General features: G+C 43.8%; 1 protein-coding gene across 1 annotated transcript in view; it reads left to right on the top strand.

The window, feature by feature from the left end:
* The first annotated feature begins 739 nt into the window (after nt 1-739).
* The window catches only part of LOC134076999 (integrin alpha-3-like), a 47,014-nt gene continuing 27,753 nt past the window's right edge, over nt 740-20,000 (top strand). Inside the window, exon 1 of the mRNA XM_062532334.1 lies at nt 740-1,276. Coding sequence (XP_062388318.1) covers nt 1,077-1,276 — 200 coding nt within the window. The 5' untranslated portion in view covers nt 740-1,076. The remainder of the gene's footprint in view (nt 1,277-20,000) is intronic.

Here is a 20,000-nt window from a genome sequence, read left to right as displayed (position 1 = left end):
AGCACAGTCCACTATGTTTGGGTGAAAAGAAACATAATACTGTATGCAGGTGCACCCTAACCTGGAGCTGTCCTTACATGCTGATCAGTTACAAAGAGACTCATTAAGAGAGAGAGAGAGAGAGAGAGAGAGAGAGAGAGAGAGAGAGAGAGAGAGAGAGAGAGAGAGAGAGAGAGAGAGAGAGAGAGAGAGTGTTTCTGAAGGCTGATAACTGGAACCGGATGCTATGGGAGCAATCAGTAGAACAGGAACTGCTTTTTTACACATTAGTGTTTACTCTTCTGAAGAATCTGCCAAACATTAATTTATGGTTGTTGATTCATTGTAGACATGGAAGGAAATCTCTCTGCTGTGGAAGATGGAAGTGCATTGTGGGTGGCACTGGCCATATATGGATGTTTTTACTGCCCCACTGATTAAGCTCAGTACTATGAGTAACTGAAGGGGCAGGCTACATTGTCAAATTATCAATGGTCCAAAAGCCCTTTGGCAATATACTACGTAGGTCTTAACGATTATATTGTAGATTCAGATGGTGCGGTTGAATTTTTCCGTACACATTTAAGTAGGTTATATTGTCATACAACGGCAAAACAAACTCAATACAATACAACGCTAATTGCACTGCTTTGAGCGCACGTGCGCGCACGTACACGCACATACTGTACAAAGAGAGAGAGAGAGAGAGAGATTCATAGACATTGTTAGTAATTCCAGAAAGAGAGAGACACTACGTCCTGTCCATAATTAATCCGACCCAGTGTCCGCGCTGTCCGCTATCAGTTGTCAAGGTGCCCCGTCGGCTCACTGGGAGTCGGTAACAGTCGGAGCCAGTAAGCCAGTGATTTCATTTATGACTAGGACACACCGGAAGAATGACTAATGTGTACACTGACTTAGCAGAGCACGGCTTTGGTGAATTATCAGTCCGTAGCACATGCCGCACAAGAGACTCCAAAGAGGGGAGAGAAGTGGGAAAACACACTCCTGGCAAGATTTCTCTCTACATTCTAGGTTGCGAGTGAACATTTTTTTTTAAAAAGTTTCAGGAAAAGATTTCGTAAAAAAGGAAAGTCATGGCTTATTTTCACCTCGGTGGCTTCTCCGTGGATTTATCCCTCCTGTTGCTTACCTTGCTGCACGGTACTTTCCGACCAACGGACGCTTTTAATTTGGACGTGCGCTTTCCTGTTGTAAAAGAAGGCAAAACCAATGGCAGTTTATTTGGGCTGTCTGTGGCCTTTCATAAACAAACGATGGGTGAACAGCGATACTTGTGAGTATATCTTTAATAGTATTCCTTATATTTAAGCGAGACCAAGACCGCTACAGGTGCGAAAGAGTAGTTATGTTGGTTTTTCCAAACACAGCCTGCACCTGCACCTGCTCAAGATTTAGTGTAGCCTACTGGTCGATCTCCACTCCGAGTCTATGGTTACACTTACACTACATTTCAAAACAAAAGTGGGTACAAAGTCCAACTTGTCATTCACTGAACTGGATACAAAAGCTCGTTATCTGAAATAAGCAAGCAAGCACTCAGATGGATCAGAATTACAAGAGCATATTGGTTAAAGTTAGCGGGCAACTTTACACGCTGATAGACACATATTGTCCACGCTGTTCTGCATAATAAGCATAGAAAAAAACACCGATTTGCAGTATGACTGAATGTCATGTCAGTTGAAGTTAGCAGGCGAAGATGGGGTAACGTAGATTTTTCTGAGGAACTGTTGTTCTAAGGTGTGGATTTCGCCAATGATTAACACATTGCTCATGCGCTTGGGCACAGTTAACGATACATTCGTGTTGATTCTTGTCTTAAAATTAGACACGGTACAGTAGGCTATCTACCCTACATCTTAGTTTTATTTAACAAATAACACCAACTCATAGTAATAATAATAGTAATAGGCCTAACAGAGGAGGGTGCGTTCGTTGTCCAAGCCAAGTGGAACATGAACTCAGTACTTATAGCACTTCATTCCTGGTAGCTGCAGAACAAAGTTGAGGAAGTAATTTACTGAGCCCAAGGGAATGAGTTAATCTGAGTGCCTTTACGCCACTCAGTGATCTTCACCTCTCTCCATACTGAACACCTCCTGATTACCAGTGATCAATGGCTCCACCAACGAATTCCACTGGCCTGATACTGAACTTGAAAATCTAGACATGTGTCATCTGTCTGAGAACAGGTAAAGCAGGGGTCAAGGGTGTAGTGGAAAGTACAAGGGCAAGGGCACACACACACTCAAACACACACACACACACACACACACACACACACACACACACACACACACACACTGATACATACATACACACACTCACACACACATGCACACACACACATGCTCACACACGCACACACACACACATACACACACGCTCACACACACACACACACACACACACACGCACGCACACATGCTAAAATATGTCTGTCTCTCATGCACACAGACCACAGACACGCATTCTTCAGTCTACTTCATTTTCAGACACTGAATTAGGTGACATACTCGAGCAGACCAACATTGCTTCATCTTTCAGATGTAAACTGTTGCTAAACACATAGGACACCAAGTGAACTAAAACCCACAATGCTGATCCTACACAAACAACTACTGTAATTTATGTAATTATGAATGTGTTTCACCCTGCAGAGGGGTGATGCTCCTATATGGGCGCTCAGATTGCATTTGTGGTGACAAGCATCACACTGAGGTTTTACGGGAGACTGCTTAACAAAGGTATGGCTTCCCCGCACGAGGATTGCACTCAACCGTTGCCCGAGGGAATTCGGCATGCCAGGGATTTCACAATAAGAGTATATGCAACAGGCTCATGGTGGTTGCTGCTGGCAAGATGTTTGTCTTTTATTACAGAGGGATCTGACTTACTGAATAGCCTACAATCCAATTTTGATTGAATGCCTGCCTCATGCTCGCGCGCAGATGTATCTTGAACCAGAGACCAGATGAATAAGATGACTTCTGTGTTTTCCTAGCAGGGAGGGAAACAGAGAAGTTTATTTCCGTTCAGTTGGTTCTTGTGGGATGGTGGATGGTCTAGTTGTTTTCCGAGTTTCAAAGAGTACACAGCTTTTCTGTGTCAAGTAGAAATCATTGCTCTCAAGGGATTTACACCGACCGTCCTCCACAAGAAAGGATGGTTAAATATGTAGGGCCTAATCTTGGGAAGCTCGACGCATTGGCGGAATTCCCTGGATTTTTACTTGTTTTACGTCATGTACTGTAAGGCTTTGTCTCATCTCAGTATAATGGGATGACTCCTGCTACACTTGCCATGCAGCTCCTTGCACGGGCTGTTATATAGGATTTCATCACCTCCATTAATTGATGCATGTTTCATGGATGGCTCACTAAGTCTTTATAGAGATACGTTCCAGGTGCTAGGATACAGAGGCATGGGCATGAATCACAGAGCTCATACAGACCCGGAATGTCGGGCCTGTAATTGACACAAGCAGACCTCAGCTGACTTTCAATTGACCAACCATTAATTATTTACCTCCAAATGGAATTTCACAATGCCAGGTATTTTAATACAGTAGTCTCCTCTCCTGACAGAATACTTATTCCAATGGTCATCTTACGATTTCCAACACTCACTATATAGACTGACCACACACTATACTGTATAAACTCACCTCTATAGAATAAGGAGCATTAAGTATTTCCTCATGTGGAGGTCGAAAAGCAGTGGTCTAGAGAGTCCGAGACTGTGTCTAAGATCAGAGACAGGTCCCCAGCTGTGACGCAGGTCTGTTTAGGGATGTGTCTTTTGCACTGTGCATCTGGCTTATTCGGCACCCACCGAAGGACAGGAACAGTGTCTTTATTGGGAGCAGATGTGCACCCAGCTTAAGACCACACTGGAGCCCTGATGTCCTGTCTGGAGCTCTTTATTGGTTTGCAAGTGACATCCTCCCCGGAGTCTTCCACAAACATATGAAAAAAACAACAGCGCTTTTAATTAACCGACACAGAAAACAGACAACCACCACCCCAACTCCACCACCACCCCACCCCCGCGCACCACCCCAACCCACCCACCCATCCGTGGCCTTTCACAACAATTGAAAATGACAGAATAGAGCAAAAAAAAATGCCCATCCATTTCTCCAGTGCATGAAAGCAGAGGGTAAAAGGGAGGCGTCCTTGCTCCAGAGGAGAAGTCGGCTCTCTCAGTCCCAGACAAATTGTCCCTGTGCGGTTAATGCGCTTCTCCAGCTGCGTAAATGGCAGGATGAGTGAGCATGTCCAGAGACTTCCTGGTGTCATTTGTGTGCGGAGACAGAGAGGATGGTGGTGGTGGTGTGGGGTGGGGGGGGGGGGGGGGGGGGGTAGCGGAGCATACTGGGCCTGCTCTGGTCCCACTGGGAGTGATTCTCGGACTGTGTGTGTGTGTGTGTGTGTGTGTGTGTGTGTGTTACAAGTCCAAGATGTAGTTTGTGGTCACAGGGCTGTTGGTGCTCAGCAGGGCTGGACTGGGACCAAAAAACGGCCCGGGCATTTTTGGCCATAGTGGCCCACCATGATAATTTACACGATAAAACATATGTGCACACTGTTTTGTTTGTAAAAAATATTTAAGTAAACCGCAGTAGCCTGCATGGAAGCGAGTAGGCTAGCCTACCCTTGCTAAAAAAATATTAATTATTATTATACTCTTTCTCTCTCTCACACACACACACACACACACACACACACACACACACACACACACTAGAGTGACCTTTAAACCAGCAAGGATGAGGTTGTGCACAAAACTCATGCTATTAAATGCTTCACTAAATAAAACCTGCTATAATTTATGTTGAGCATTTGCACAGTTTTAGCCAACAATTCACCTTGATACTATTTAGTGAAGATGTATAGGCTACACATCCCAAAACATTTTCATTGTTAATTCCATGGGCTGTCACCATTCCTGTTTCATTCCATGCGTCTGACTGCATGTCTGTGTGTATGGGTGTCTGCTTGTCGCAAAGAAATGTGATAGTTTGCTTGTTGTACTGCGTCAAGAGTGACAACAATTTCGACCAATCGTGACTGTCTTATGATTTCAGAAGGTTGATGGCGAGCCGACAACTCGTTAATTTAATGGGTATCGCAATTCAAATGCATGCGAGAGGGGTAGGCCTACAAAGAAACCACACAAAAAGACGCGCTCACACTATAAAACTTTGTTTTGCTTAACTGGGTGCTGAATCCTACATAGTAGGCAGGTTAATACATCTAAAAGAAGCAAGGGGAAGAAGCAGTCGCAGATTTCAAACTTTTAATTGTTCGTTGTGCGCCCAAAAAGTTCAGCCAACATTTCGGCTCCTTCTTACCTGCCTCACAGTAGCTATTCTGACCTCCTCCTCAATCTGTCCCTGCTGGGTCACGTCTCTCACCTCTTCCTCCTCCTCCGAATCAATTTGAATAGCTACTCCTTCCTCTGTGTAACTCTGTTGCACACTCGCATGTGCCTCTCTGAAGCCTGCACTCCTGCTATATGTCGACGGCCCTGTTTGAACTTGTGGTGGCAAACATTTCTGTAATTTTAGCACATTTTTGCTGCATCCACTTGTAGGCTTTAGCCTTTTATCTCGCAACTTCTCTGCGCCCCCCTTGCGCTTTTGTGGTTTGTCTTCGTACATTTTCATATACGGACGGTCTCAAACTCCGGTCGAACTCCAGTCAAGGGGGAGATGAGGCCGGGAGGGAGATAGGGAGGGCCCTGAGATTTCATTGGACTAGCCCAATGTCCATTAAGGCAGTCAACCAATGGGCCGCGATTCGCTGCCGTTGTGGCCGTACGCTATATAAATGAGCCTAATATTTTTTTTATTATTATTATTAAATTGACAGCCTCGGCCCAAATATGCGTCGGCCCACCGGGCATTGCCCGGTATGCCCTATGGCCAGTCCATGCCTGGTGCTCAGTCGTCTGTGCCAGATCCTGGTGTAATGTTTTATCCAAGGCAGCGATCTGGTCGAAACTCGGAAATGTGTGGAGGATTTATTTCTGTGCTGCTGGTCAAAGTAAATCTTTAGCATCAGCTGGCATCAGCTTAGAGATAATGTCATACCGTAATATCAGCTAGCGTTAGAGTGGACCTGATGGGTCCTGGAACATGAGTACTGGTGCTGTTCTGTTGGAGTGGCCAACATGGTACAGAACATGACTTGGCATTAGAGTAGACCTGATCCAGAACATGACTTGGCATTAGAGTGGACCTGATCCAGAACATGACTTGGCATTAGACCTGATCCAGAACATGACTTGGCATTAGAGTAGACCTGATCCAGAACATGACTTGGCATTAGAGTGGACCTGATCCAGAACATGACTTGGCATTAGACCTGATCCAGAACATGACTTGGCATTAGAGTAGACCTGATCCAGAACATGACTTGGCATTAGAGTAGACCTGATCCAGAACATGACTTGGAATTAGAGTAGACCTGATCCAGAACATGACTTGGCATTAGAGTAGACCTGATCCAGAACATGACTTGGCATTAGAGTGGATCTGATCCAGAACATGACTTGGCATTAGAGTAGGCCTGATCCAGAACATGATTGGCATTAGAGTAGACCCGATCCAGAACATGATTGGCATTAGAGTAGACCTGATCCAGAATATGACTTGGAAGTGTTATGTTGAGCGCTGGGTGTCACTCATTGGATATAACAGATATACCAAACTCCAAATCATAAGTCAAGCTATACTGTAAGCAGCCAATTTAACATTTCCAACCGAGGAAAAAGTGAGCACAATGCCACGGTAACCTACCTACATACATACAGTAGGCTATGGAATTTAGTTCATTTAGGCCTACACAGCCTATTGGCAAACTTTTACACGTTGAGAGAGTTCCATCTAGGTAACTCTCCCGTTAGCTCACGCGTTATGTCTATCATTAGTAGGCTTACAGTAGCCTAGTGCTCACCAAATCATAGAAGTTAACATTGCAAGACACTTATCTTTTCTATGATCCCAGCAATATTTTCTTTGAGTTGTTAATTTTTTGAACATTCATTTTATTCAATGAAAACGGACATCCTTGAACTATGCGTGACTACTTTCCTAAAACCGAATGAAGGTTAATATAATTACTTCACGTAGCCTGTCTCTTAAAGTGACAGACACTCAATTAGACTACACAACACCCCTGTAATGTCATTAAAGACAAGTGTAATAGTTTAAAAATCAATAGCTAGGCTATAAGTAATTATGCAGATCCTAACATATTATAAACTATTAGCAAAATATAAAGTTTATGAATTCAAAATATGCAATAGAAACAAGACAAGCCATTTTCTGTGTGTGTGGAGGGTTGAGCAGAGACACGGATTGCCATTGCTGTGAATGATCGGTATCCTGCTGAAGGCAATGAGGGTTTGCCTATATTTTTAATGTAATAAACACTGTCACACTTTTGTTAAATACCGTGATAATACCGAAAACCGTGATCATTTTGGTCACTATAACCGTGGGGTTACATTTTCATACCGTTACATCCCTATCCGGATGTCAGCCTGATTTGTCCTCTGAGTCCGGCTATCTGTTGCAGCATCTGCCTCCCACAGGAAGGGATTGTCCGTCTAATTCTTAGATTAAACGGCTCACCTCTGATAAAAAGGCGAGAGAGAGTATTCACAACATTACTGTCTACAAGATGAATTGGCTATCACTATGCGAAATACAATCCCTATTCAAAACAAGTTCTAACAAGGAGGTATAGGAATATTTATGGATATAAAATATACGACCAGACACTGCATATTTCTAAAACGCTAGACAGAATCTCCTTTTCTTCTCTAGTAGCCATTACTCTGTTGTGTCCCTCAGGCCATAGATCTATAGTGGCTATTGTGTGATGCTGCCACTGTGATATGATCAGCATCATTATCAGCAGACACAGGAAGTGGTTAACTGACCGCAGATGAGGAAGTGCGAGTCTTTTTTGCGTGCACTGCCGCGGTGGCATTAGTGGACTAATCAGCAGCGGAAGACCACTAAATGGCAGCTACCGCTAGATTACAGTCCCTGCTGGCCAGATCGCTGCGGGCCTCTGATGTAAGACGCTTGTTCGCATATGCAATGTTTGTGCTCTGAAATGAGGCAATGAAACAAAACACAAAAAAAGGCAGTTGATGTAGAATGGAGTCCTCAGTAGCTCTGTTCCATAGGCTGGGCAGCAAGGATGCGACTACAAATTTGGTGTAAACATCGGCTTTTACTTATCAGTTTACAGTAATTTCTGATTGGCAGGAAAGATGTTGGCATGAGGAAATGCTGATTGCTCTATTGAAGGATGGGAAAAAATAACACAAACGCTGGAAATGAGAGTAAAAAAGAATATTTCACAGACTTTTCTGCTGCAATCCATCTGGCTGTAATAGTGAAAAGAATGCCAATGTCAGATCAGAATGTTAGATTAGATAGAGAGGACATACCTTCAGGGGTGAGGTTTCATCAGTTGGTTGGCTTCATGTACTGTACCATGGCAATGTTTTTATGCCAGGGAAACAGCCTTTAGGCATATTGCATTTATTACTACATATTAATGTGTGTGTGTGTGTGTGTGTGTGTGCACGACGTGTGTGTGCGTGTATGTGTGTGTACTCGGGTGGGTGTTTGTGTTTGTACTCGGGTGTGTGTGTGTGTGTGTGTGTGTACTGTACACGTGTGCATGTGTACGCAAGTGTGTGTGGGTGTGTGTACGTGTGTGTGTGTGTGTGTGTGTGTGTGTGTGGGTGGGTGTGTGTGTGTGTGTGTGTGTGTGTGTGTGTGTGTGCACGCCCCAAAAATCCTGCACTATCCCGCTCAGTTTCCACTGAACAATAGATGTGTGAGGGGAGGTCATAACTTGCCTTTAGTTGAAAGGTGGTAATGGACCTTGAGTCTGGTGCCTGATTCTGCCTCAGCTCCTATGTCGACTGAAGAGCCCAGTTAATTAGAGGGAATTACCACTAATGAGACGCTATACAGCAGCCTGAATCTCTAGTCATTATCACACTATTTCTATCCGAGTTCATGGGCGTGCAGCTGCTACAGGAATGAACGAACGGCCATTAAGCTATCAGGAGGCAAGAACTGGACCCGCACCAGAAGAATACAAATGCGTCTCTTAGAGAGAGCGAGAGAAAAAAAAATACTTGTTATGAGAGGAAATGAAAAGTCTGGAAGTATTTCTCAAAGCTCAGCCTTATCTTTGAATGTTCTGTCCTGGATGTCTAATATTATTAAAGACGTTTCTGATATGGCATCTTTTGTGTGTGTTGTGGCGTTGTGTCCACCAGAAGGTCACCGAATGACCTTGAGTACACTGTAGCATGCTACACGGGGCGTTCACCCTCAAAGACTGTCTCTTCATTTTAAGAATGTAACTAAAAAACAAAAAGGTATAGCACGATCAGGGCAGTGTTATTGGAGTTTATTCAGTTATTTCAGATTTACAATCTGGTTGGTGGGAAAGCATTCTGACCGATCTGTTATATCCCACAAAACCCCATGATTTTGTGCACCTTTGTTAATACTGTACATGCAAACGTGTTGTCCGTAAGTGTGTCATTAAAAAAAAAAGAAATGTACCTCCTACCCTGTAATATGTTATTTGCAACAAAATCCTAGCCTTACACATCGCAGGCCTCAGTAAACTCTGCCCTATATTTCACAGACGGCCATTTTGGCTCATAGCTGGGAGTCTCCTGTCTCTCTGTCTGAGTGATGAAGTGTGTGAGAGAAACACTCAGGTGTGCTGCTGTGAGCTGCTGCACCAGCCACACTCCTCACTGAGATCAATCTGAATCAGCAAGTCACTTTGGGGGAAGCAGACCTCTAACTCTGCTCTGCTAGTGTAACATATCTATCTGTCTATATGTCTATCTATCTATCTGTCTATCTATCTATCTATCTATCTATCTATCTGTATTTCTTTATTTATTTATTTATTTCCTTATTTACACATATAATATTTCAAGACTCACTGGATTCAATTTAGGCACAGCTGCCATGGAGCACTTAACATCATAATAGAGTGTTTTTCTGACAGGTTGAAAAATGCAGCGTTGAGAAGGCTCTGTTGTGGAGCATCGGTGTGTTCAAGGAATGCCAACAAACCTTTCAAAGCAGTGCTGTCTAACTTCACACCAGCTGCTAATTCTCTCCAAGACCCCCGGTGGTGGAAGCAGGGGGTGCCGGTTGTTAGGGGGCCGGCTCGACAGGGGTTGACTCGCGGGTCAGCGCAGACTTCCCGTGGTCCTTTAAGCTCGTTATGTCAGCTCTCCGTTTGTCTTCCCCCACTAATTGAATCCAGCTTTTAATGGAAATCTATACGCATCCCACACGCGGCTATATCAATTACCTGCTCTGCCGTGGATGAAAAGAGATGTGTGTGTGTGTGTGTGTGTGTGTATGTGTGTGGAAGAGAAGCAGAGTGGGCTGTGAGATGAAAATGAGAAATGGCGTTGGATGAGTTTGTAGCTGTTAACATGGTGCACCTTCGTATAAGGTGATGACTTTTCCTCGGGCCCGATCGCGCTGATAGCACTGTAGCGCTCGGCTCTGATAGCTCTCTGCAGTCTTTTATCCACTCGCCATATGCCTCAGTGCTCATTCATCATAGCATGTGGGATGTGCTGTAGCGCTGGTAATAATTCAGTGTTTGTATTGAATTTGGTGCAAATACATGAAATGTTTGAACACTGAGAGGGCTTTCTATGTTTGTTGTTGTTCCTAGGAATGCATTTTCTTTTTTCAGAGTGACAGGGGTGTACAGTACATCGTGTAGGAACATTCGACATAATTCAACAATTCTGCTGTATCAACCCGTTAGTCCTTTTTGAGTTATTCCCACCAGTCATATTTGATGAGCTGGTGAAATTAGAATACTGCTGGTGTAGGTGATATTGAATCTACATTCAAATTCATCACCCAGAACATGTGTAGTAGAGATTGTAGCGCTGATTTAATTAGCCACGGGGGCCGACTTGAAGCCTGGCATTTGTACCTAAAGGCATCTGTCTCCCTGACATATGCTACAGAAATGTATCAGAAACTGATTTGATGACCCCTGAGGTATTACGGGGGGTGATTTCCTCGTAGGCCAAATGTGTTTCCTGTGGCCTGAGCCCAGGGTGTGTGATTGAAGTGCTTGTAGCCCTAATGACTTCTCTCCTTTAATGAGGCCGTTAGCATAAGCCGTTAGCATTAGCCCTCTCACACTTATTTCATTAATCTGTGCTCGAACAACAGCTGGGGTCTCCTTCCCCACCGCTAAGGTTCTGCCGTTGAGACCCCGGTGTTGAAATTAGACGACATTAGATAAGATTCAGCTTTACCGTCATTGTGCCGAGTTCAAAGACCTGATGGGGTAGATAGATAGAAGATTCAGGAGATTCTCAGTAATGTCTAGAGAGAGCCACGGTGCTTGCTTCGTGAGCATCAAAATAAGGCTTTAGAAAGAATAAACCAGAGCTCTAGGAAATACGGAGTTGACCCTTCCTGACCTCACATTATCCTGTTCTGCTTGCTAAACGGAGTGTGTGTGTGTGTGTGTGTGTGTGTGTGCGTGTGTGCACAGTAACACCAGCATGTTTATATACTGGACAGATGAGTTTAGCAGACACACACTTTTTTCTGCAGGAAGCCTGACTCAGGCAACATAACCCCGATAGGAAATATCTGTCGGATATTGTAGCTTTGATGTGTTAACCACAACACGACAGACGGCAATCACTACGAGGGTGGTTTTTTTTGTTTGTCTAACACAGCTCGACTGAGTACCTTGACATGGCCGACTTGAACACATTAAGCTCATGTTCTGGTGGAGTGGGCGTTTGGAATGCCACGACAGCCTGGTTCTAATCAGCGATGCCATGATACTCCGGCTGATGAGATGTCTGCCCCAGACATGGCCGCCAGTAGAACTGGTCGACCCATTAGGAAGGGTGGGAATGTGTGCTGCCTGCGTGGGATGAGTCCAGGTTTTTTTTCTCTTTCTCTCAAGACGTTCATGCGGCAGGTTCATTAAGGTCCTACCACTCGACGGCCTCTTAGTTTCTCGTGACCCCTGGGGGTCGTCTTCAGTGAGAGGAAGCTTTGTGCTCGCATTTCCGATACCCTTCAACCCCCCAGATTTCATTTCCTCCACAATTACTCTCCGCTCCTTGTTCTCTCCGGTCTTCCCTTGCCTCCAGTAATCCAACGTCTGACGAAACGTGTCCATTCCCCGAGCCAGCATAAAAATGACCTTTCTCGAAAGTTAGCTCTTTGTTCTGGCCTATTTTAAGTGCTCCCTGGCTAGTACCACATAGGCACTCACCCTGATAGTCGTCTTCATTGTTCACCAGAGAAACATGGTCGTAAAAAGCAGTGTGAGTGGATCTGACCTGAATTGGTGGCTGTAGTGCACAGATAATGATAGCGCCGAATGCGTCTTGGTCTGGCAACCTTTGTAATGGTTGTTTTGCAGTGACTGCTCAGTTGTAGGTTCCAGGTTTAAACTGTTTTTTTTTAGAATGGCCTCCTATAATTCTGAAACATTTATATAATACGTTTATATGCATGTAGACATACCGGTATGTTTATCTATGATTAACTCCGCCAAGGAGGTTATGTTTTCACCAGGGTTTGTTTGTTTGTCTGTCTGTCTGTCTGTCTGTCTGTCTGTCTGTTTGTTCGCAAGATAACTCAAAGTTATGGATGGATTTCGATAAAATGTTCAGGAAAGGTCTGAAATGTCCCAAGGAAGAAATGATTTTGGGAGTGACACCGTCTGGATCCAGGATGCAGTTATGTTTTCGCTTGGCGGAGGTCTGCGCTCTCTGAGTGCTTTTCTGGTTTATACATATTTATGTCAGGTGTGATTCAGAGGCACAGCACTATGCTTTGTAGGGGTGTCACCAGGGCCGGCCCAAGCCTTTATGGGGCCCTAAGCAAAATTTCATTTGGGGCCCCCCATACCACTACCTCAGCACCAGATGCTTCATCATCCCATAGGCTACACTTTTTGTGTAACATACCCACTATCATTACCATCATTTGTAATTTACTTACATCATACCGGTGTCATTCTGGCTGTTTTTAACATTACCAGAGTAGCAAACTCACAAAAATGTTCTAATTGTTTTGCATTTTTAAATAGAGTGGGGTGTAAATGTGTGCAAAATTAATTACACTATTTGAAAGTAACATCAGCAGACAAGACACTGCATTCCGTAACCTGTTTAATTTCTTTAGTTTTTCAAATTCAGAACAGACGTTCAAAGTTGTGCAAAATGTGCAATATGGTGGTGGTGTGGACGTGTGGTGTGGTGTGGTGGCTGCTCCTCACATTCAGGTTCTGGCAGCCCTACAGAGGATGAACCTGTAGTGAGAAAACAAATAGGCCTAAAATAAGCTCACCATGTTAAATGTGTCATGTTATAATTCAAAATAAAACTCTATGTTTTACAACCATACAACTACCAAAATCCCCCCCCAAAAAAAACATGGTTCATCCATGATCTGGGGGCAATCTGTGATCAGTACTCACTCGCTGTATTGTCATCAACTGTGGAGGCACCGGCAGTGGGTTGGGCAGGTGGAGTTGTTTTCGCTTCAAAAAACTTCAACAATTCCCCTGCAAAATTTTACACAAGCACAGAGACTTGATTACTTTAATTGACTATCTTTACTCATACAGACAGGGAGCTGCACACCTTTCTGGTGACCAAAAGTCATAAGCCTAATAGGACTAAATAGGACATTTCTTTGCACAATACTGATTACAATGAACATCTGTCAGAAGCCTATTTGGTAAGATGGAATCATCTTTGTCTTTCTTATTCTGATCCTGACTGCGAGACACGTTCACCTTTGTCAAGATAATCAAGATAAAGTGGGAAAAACGGAACATAGCCTTAACAACCTAGTACTAGAAACTAATAAAACGTTAGCGATCTAACTAACTAGTAAAACATAAAATGTTATTTCTAACTTCCATGCTACATTACACCTTGCAAGGCTACAGTACAATCCTGTCGATAGGTTAGGCTAGATCCGCTTCAACCCTCTGGCTCTGGCTACATCCTAGCCTCGATTTTTTCAGTCACCAACTTTAATCAACCTCGCCCATTATTATTACTTACCTCAACGGCCTCGTTTGTCTAGCACATAGGGAAGTTGCATGAATAAATACTGTATAGTCCTGATATATCTTAAATACACATTAGTATATATTTCAACAGATTACATTTCGTTTTTATTTGGTAGCCTACCTGATGTTACAGTAACTAAAGGGTGCATTTTCTTCTAGCTAGCCAGCTAACCTATCCAGAACATAAACTGAAGGCTAGGTTATTCACAAATATTGTCATATTGAACATGCAAACCTACCTTTATCTTGCCATTTTTCTCGTCGTCCAGCTTCTATTTTCTTTTCTCAGCTCCAGAGGGATAGCTCCTTTTTTGAGACTTCCACTTCACGTTTCACATGATGACCGACAACCACGCCAGCGGTGTATGATATCTCTGCATGCCCAATGGTGGCAGCAACCAACAGAGGGAATCAATTTTGAGAATAGGCCTACAGTATTTTGCGAATTGTGAAAATAAAATGCAAATCACATTTATATGTGTAATACCATCTCGTTTCTATTATTCAATGATATTTTTTTTTTTTTTTTTTAAAGATATATTATCGTGATCTTTTGGTGCTCTTGGGGGCCCTCTGGTGGCATGGGGGCCCTAAGCGACCGCATAGTTCGCTTATCCCTTGGGCCGGCCCTGGGTGTCACGATTCTCCAAATCCTCGATTCGATTTAATTTTCGATTTTAAAGCCACGATTCGATTCGATTTTCGATCTTTTTTTATTAATGCATTCCTTGTGTCATTATTATTATTATTATATTCATTTTTATTTTTTGCCCTCTTCCTATTCTGTTTCAGGGGGCTTTTATTTTGAAAGCAATTTTTATTTTGAAACCATTCCATCCGTGAGGTTGTAAACAAAAAAAAACGTCAAACATAGACATGTGAACATAGTGAAATGAAGCAACACAGAATGATACTCTGAATGTTTGTGCACACTCTGAAGACACTCTGAAGAGACCCAAGGTTAGTGTTAATGGAATAAGTACTTATCAATGTGCATTTTAAGCCTTAAAGTCATTTTTAACTGTAGGCTAACTAAATCGTTTTTTTACTTGCTAAGTTGAGAAGGCTAAATTGGTGTTAGGCTAACTGACGTGAATGAACGCAAAAATGCTTCCACACCCGTGATTTCAGAGTAACAAGAGGTTGATGTGCATTTTTTAACTGGCTGCTGCAGCCTAAAATTAGAGAAGTGTTGATGCTGCACGTGTGTGGTTTTGCGTTTTGGGCGTATGCTGGACGTCACGTTGGGGGTGTGGCTGCATCGTCGATTCTACTTTTCAGTTCGAAGTTCGAGATTGAGATGTAATTTCGATCGATTTCGATTTAAAATCGAGATCGTGACACCCTTAATGCTTTGTTAGAGCTTGAAGTGATCAGACCAATGCTTCATGCATGCATTGTGTGTCAAAGACAAAGTATTTGAAGATGTTTTGAATAGATTCAATTTTACAGAGTACAGAGCCAATGAAGATGGTGGTAGACAAACGTTCACCAGGGACAAAACAAAGAGAATTGATATTGATATTAAACTATGCAAAGTAATGTATGTGAATGTGAAGACAACTTCTACATGCATTGAAGTGCATAGTTTATGTGTATGGCACATTAGTAAGTTAAATGTAAAACAATCTAATCTTTATCTAATCTATCTAATAGTATTTTCTTTTAATGGGTTGTGGAAGTTGATGCTTTGCTCTCTAGTTGATTGACAGCAGGCCTGCTGAGAGTTCTTGAGAGATAACATAGAGCTTGCCCGAAGTGCCCGTTTGCTTTGCAAGGACTGAAAACCCAGTCTTTTTATTCAATTGAATTGAATTAAATGAAATAATTCATTTTAAAAAAAATAAACTTAGTTTATCCTTGAGAGGCAATTCCAAAGAAAGCAGGTGTAGCAAAGGGCACACAACAGAACAAAAGTCAGTGACATGCACGACAGTTAAGTAGTGGTAAAGACAGTAGCCTACAGCACACAACACAGACAAACACTAGCAAATGACTGCAATAGGGATGAAATGTCCAGCAGCAGCATCAGTCCTTATTGAGTACAAATCTTTTCAAGATCACTCACTGTGGCCTATCACTCAGACGCCTATCTTATTTTCCCACACTGCTGTCAAAGACACAGGAAGTCTCTGTCTAGCACCTCTGCACAGCATGTTAAGTTGGGTATAGCATGACCATTGGCGTGTGCAATTTATTAGTGCTGTTGGTAGATCATTTTCAGAGTTTCTTTCCTAGCACTTAAATCAATTGCTCTCGATCTTAATCTGCGTCGAAGCTTGCTGCAATCATAATCTGTTTCGGAAAGGTGTTCCGTACAGCATAGCCTCTTGACATGAACGCACAAAGATGTAACCGGAGGCAATACCTGCGGTTAAGGAAATCAGCAGTGTTTGTTCTGCTATCTCCATGGCGATCTACTGTTGCTTATCAAGCATCATACAGTGTCACGTATTATGGTTAAGGCAGGGCGGGACTTTATGGTTGATTTCACTGTGTGAAGGCTTTTTGGAGGCCTCTATATCTTCCAGCTCTCTCTCTCTCTCTCAGGCTGAACTATCTGCAGATAACTTCAATCCCCACTGAAGCTGATACTATGAGGGCCCACATGTAGCCTACATACGCTCACTCAGGTGATTGATGTGGGTTTGTGCTAGAGTCAATTACATTGTATTGTGTACTCTACTCTGTTGGTTAAGGTCACCTCTTAGCTAAAGGCCTCAGGGGGACAAGAAGGTGGTCAAACTGTGACCTGCACAGCAGGAAGTGCGTGTATGGGCCATAACCATCAACCGGCCATCATAGGCCTGGTTAAGGTGTTAAATACACATTTAGCCTCACAGGAACTGGGCTGTGGTGACTGGAGCTGAACAGACAGGTTTGCAGGTCATGCAAATGTATTTATTTGTATGGACCCGTATTATATTTAGTTGTCTATTTGCATTTGGCTGTTCAATACTCATTTAGCATTACAGAAACTGGGTTGTGTTGACAGGAACTGAACAGGGCCTGTTCCCAAAACCATTCGTTTCTAATTAAGGTACAGTAGCAACTTAGTTGCTGGCAGCGCAATTTCCCATTGCCAACCAACTAAGTAGCTAACAGGTCAGCAACTGTGGTTTTGAAAAACGCACCCCAGGCAGGCGTGCAGGACATGCAAATATATGTATTTTTATGGACTCATATCATATTTATCTGTGAATACAGAGACAAGCTAAGATTCTATCAGTTGGTAGGTTTGTGAGCTCAACAGGCTATGGTTTGTGTGGTGACTTAGAAACTGGTTTTGTGTGTAAATATAGATGTAGCACATTTTCCACTATTTTTCACACTGTTAGCATCAGATCAATCTCTCCAGGCTGCCTTGTGTTTGAGTTCACAATTGCCGCAGAGTAGTCTTTGGAAAGCTAGTCAGTCTAAAGCTACCCGGCTACTCTTTGTTGTTTTCTGTCTGATCAGTCTTACATGTATTGGTGGAGGGTAGGCTCATTGTACTGTATAGGTCTCTAAAAAGTGATATGATTTAAAGAATACACACACACACACACACACACACACACACACACACACACACACACACACACACACACACAATGGCAGCTTCTATTGATTTACTATGCTTTGAATACAGCATGTATTCCTGTGAAGACAGAAGTGTGAGGGTGGGTGTGACCCCTGAGTCTGAATGAACACACACACGCACACACACACACACACACACACACACACACACACACACACACACACACAAACTACAGTTGAGGTGTGTCCGGTGAGTCTGAATGAACCATCTCTGACTGACAGCAGGTGAAAATAATGAGTTCCTCACTCCTCCTCGGAGCCCCGAGCCCGGACATGCCAATCACGAAGCTCTCAGGCTGTCTAGCGGCAGCAGGGCCAGGGCACTGGACACACCTTCATCTAGGTGTGAGGTCACTGCAGGGAGAGGCAGGAAGTGACTCAAGCAACTGGGCATTGCTGCCCGCATCCTCGCGCGCCGAGACGAGACCCAGGGGTTGTTCAACAGTAATTTCCTCTGTACCGGCCCAAAACAGCGACAGGAATGTTGCTTACTCACTCACCCACACACACCACCCCACACCGCAGCTGAACACCTGAGTGTGAACTGGCAGAACATGTAAGCAAGATTGAGCAGCTAACAGTGGGGTTACAAATGGCTTTTGAAAGGCCTGATATCACCACTCTGTGTTAGGTTTGTGACTAGGCCTACTGGGCATCGCTGTGGCAACGCCAATGTCAACGGCGGTTGAACAGTTTTTGAACCTTTTGAATTCTCGTTTTACTTTTTAATTTCTGTTAACTAGAATTCAAGCATTTAATAGTCTGGAGACTAGATAGAGAAACAAAAACAAATCTTAGCTTAAGGCTTTTTTGTTGTTGTTTATTTTCCCAAATCAAAATGTAAAAAATGTAATCCAAACTTAAATCTCCATGACATGGGATTCTCTAGACTGCTCCTCCCTGAGTTCATGGGGTGGCCTTTGGGTGTGTTGGAGACAAGCTCCTAAAAGTCTGGGTAGGATCAAAGTCTTCTGAAACAGGCTCGAGGTACGCTTTGCATTTTCATTGTGGCTGGCAAGCCCTTCCTGAATTAGAGTGGGAAAGGACTCGCCCGCAGGCCTGGTATTCAGGGGAAGGCGTGTGCGTGTGTGTGTGTGTGTTTATGCGTGTGCACACTTGATTTGCATTCTATCATCAACAATATCTCTGATTCGTCTCTGCGTGTCTCCAGGATTGGCTAGGCTAGATCTGGGATCTTGCGCAACCCGCAGGTGACCTGTCTGAGCTTGAACCGTGCCGTGCTCACTACTCCATAGGAGTGGTTGCATTTTTTTCTTCTTTTATGATTTTTTCTGCCCCTGTAATCAAAGGGCATTGTTTGTGCCCGGCTGCACATAGAGCGTTGCCCACCCCCACCAAGTTAATATAATAGATTCCTTCTTCTCCCTGCCAGTGCAGTGCAGTGCAGTGCGGCTTCTCTTGTTCTCTTTTTTTCCACTTCCTCTACTGCTTGCGGGGCTTTATTTACCCAAGGTGTTTGGCACCGCTCCCTGGGCCGAGAAACTTTTCTGATAATCACTTTGTGCAAACACGCTGGACAAATACAGCTGAACTGGGTTTGAACCCTCCCTCCCCGTCTCCATAATGACATGCCGCCGTGCTCTCCGAGAGCGAGCGCGAGCCCCCAGACACACCCTGCTGTCGGCGGCCCTCAGATGTCCAGCCAGCTGAGTCCGGCTTGCTCTCTTCACACGGTCAACGCCTCTCGCATCTCTACTTTCTTTTGTGTCTAATCAGTGTCCTGCACCGAAAGGGTGTTTTGATAACACTATACCATGCGTCCAATCACTGTCCATTTTCTTGATAACACTGAAAGGGTGTTTTGATAAGACTACCGCGTGGAGACGGTGTCCTGATAGCGGTGTGTTTGTCCTCAAAGCGCAACAAAACGCCGGTGCCATATCCAAATGTAATCTGTCCACACCTGTGGCTATCTGAAGATTCCCTATTAGAGAGAGGGGAGTGCCTGTGCAGGTGAGTCAAAGGTGAGTCTGCACAGTGTGTGCTGTCAAAAGAAAAGAGAACAAACGGTTGTCACAGGTGGGTTCCCGGGCATTTACACACGCTAAAGACAGAGAGAGAGAGCAATTGAGCTTTGGCAATATTGTTCATGAAACTGTCATGCCAATAAAGCTTTATTGAATTGAATTGAATTGAATTGAGAGAGAGAGAGAGAGAGAGAGAGCAAGAGAGAGAAAAAGAGAGAGTGAAGGAGAGGCTGCCAGAGAGTTTGAGGGAGAGACAGGGGAGAAGCTGCCA

The sequence above is a fragment of the Sardina pilchardus genome, chromosome 3 (assembly GCF_963854185.1).
Source record: "Sardina pilchardus chromosome 3, fSarPil1.1, whole genome shotgun sequence".
Classification (NCBI taxonomy): Eukaryota; Metazoa; Chordata; class Actinopteri; order Clupeiformes; family Clupeidae; genus Sardina; species Sardina pilchardus.
This window is presented reverse-complemented; position numbering and strand designations above follow the sequence as displayed.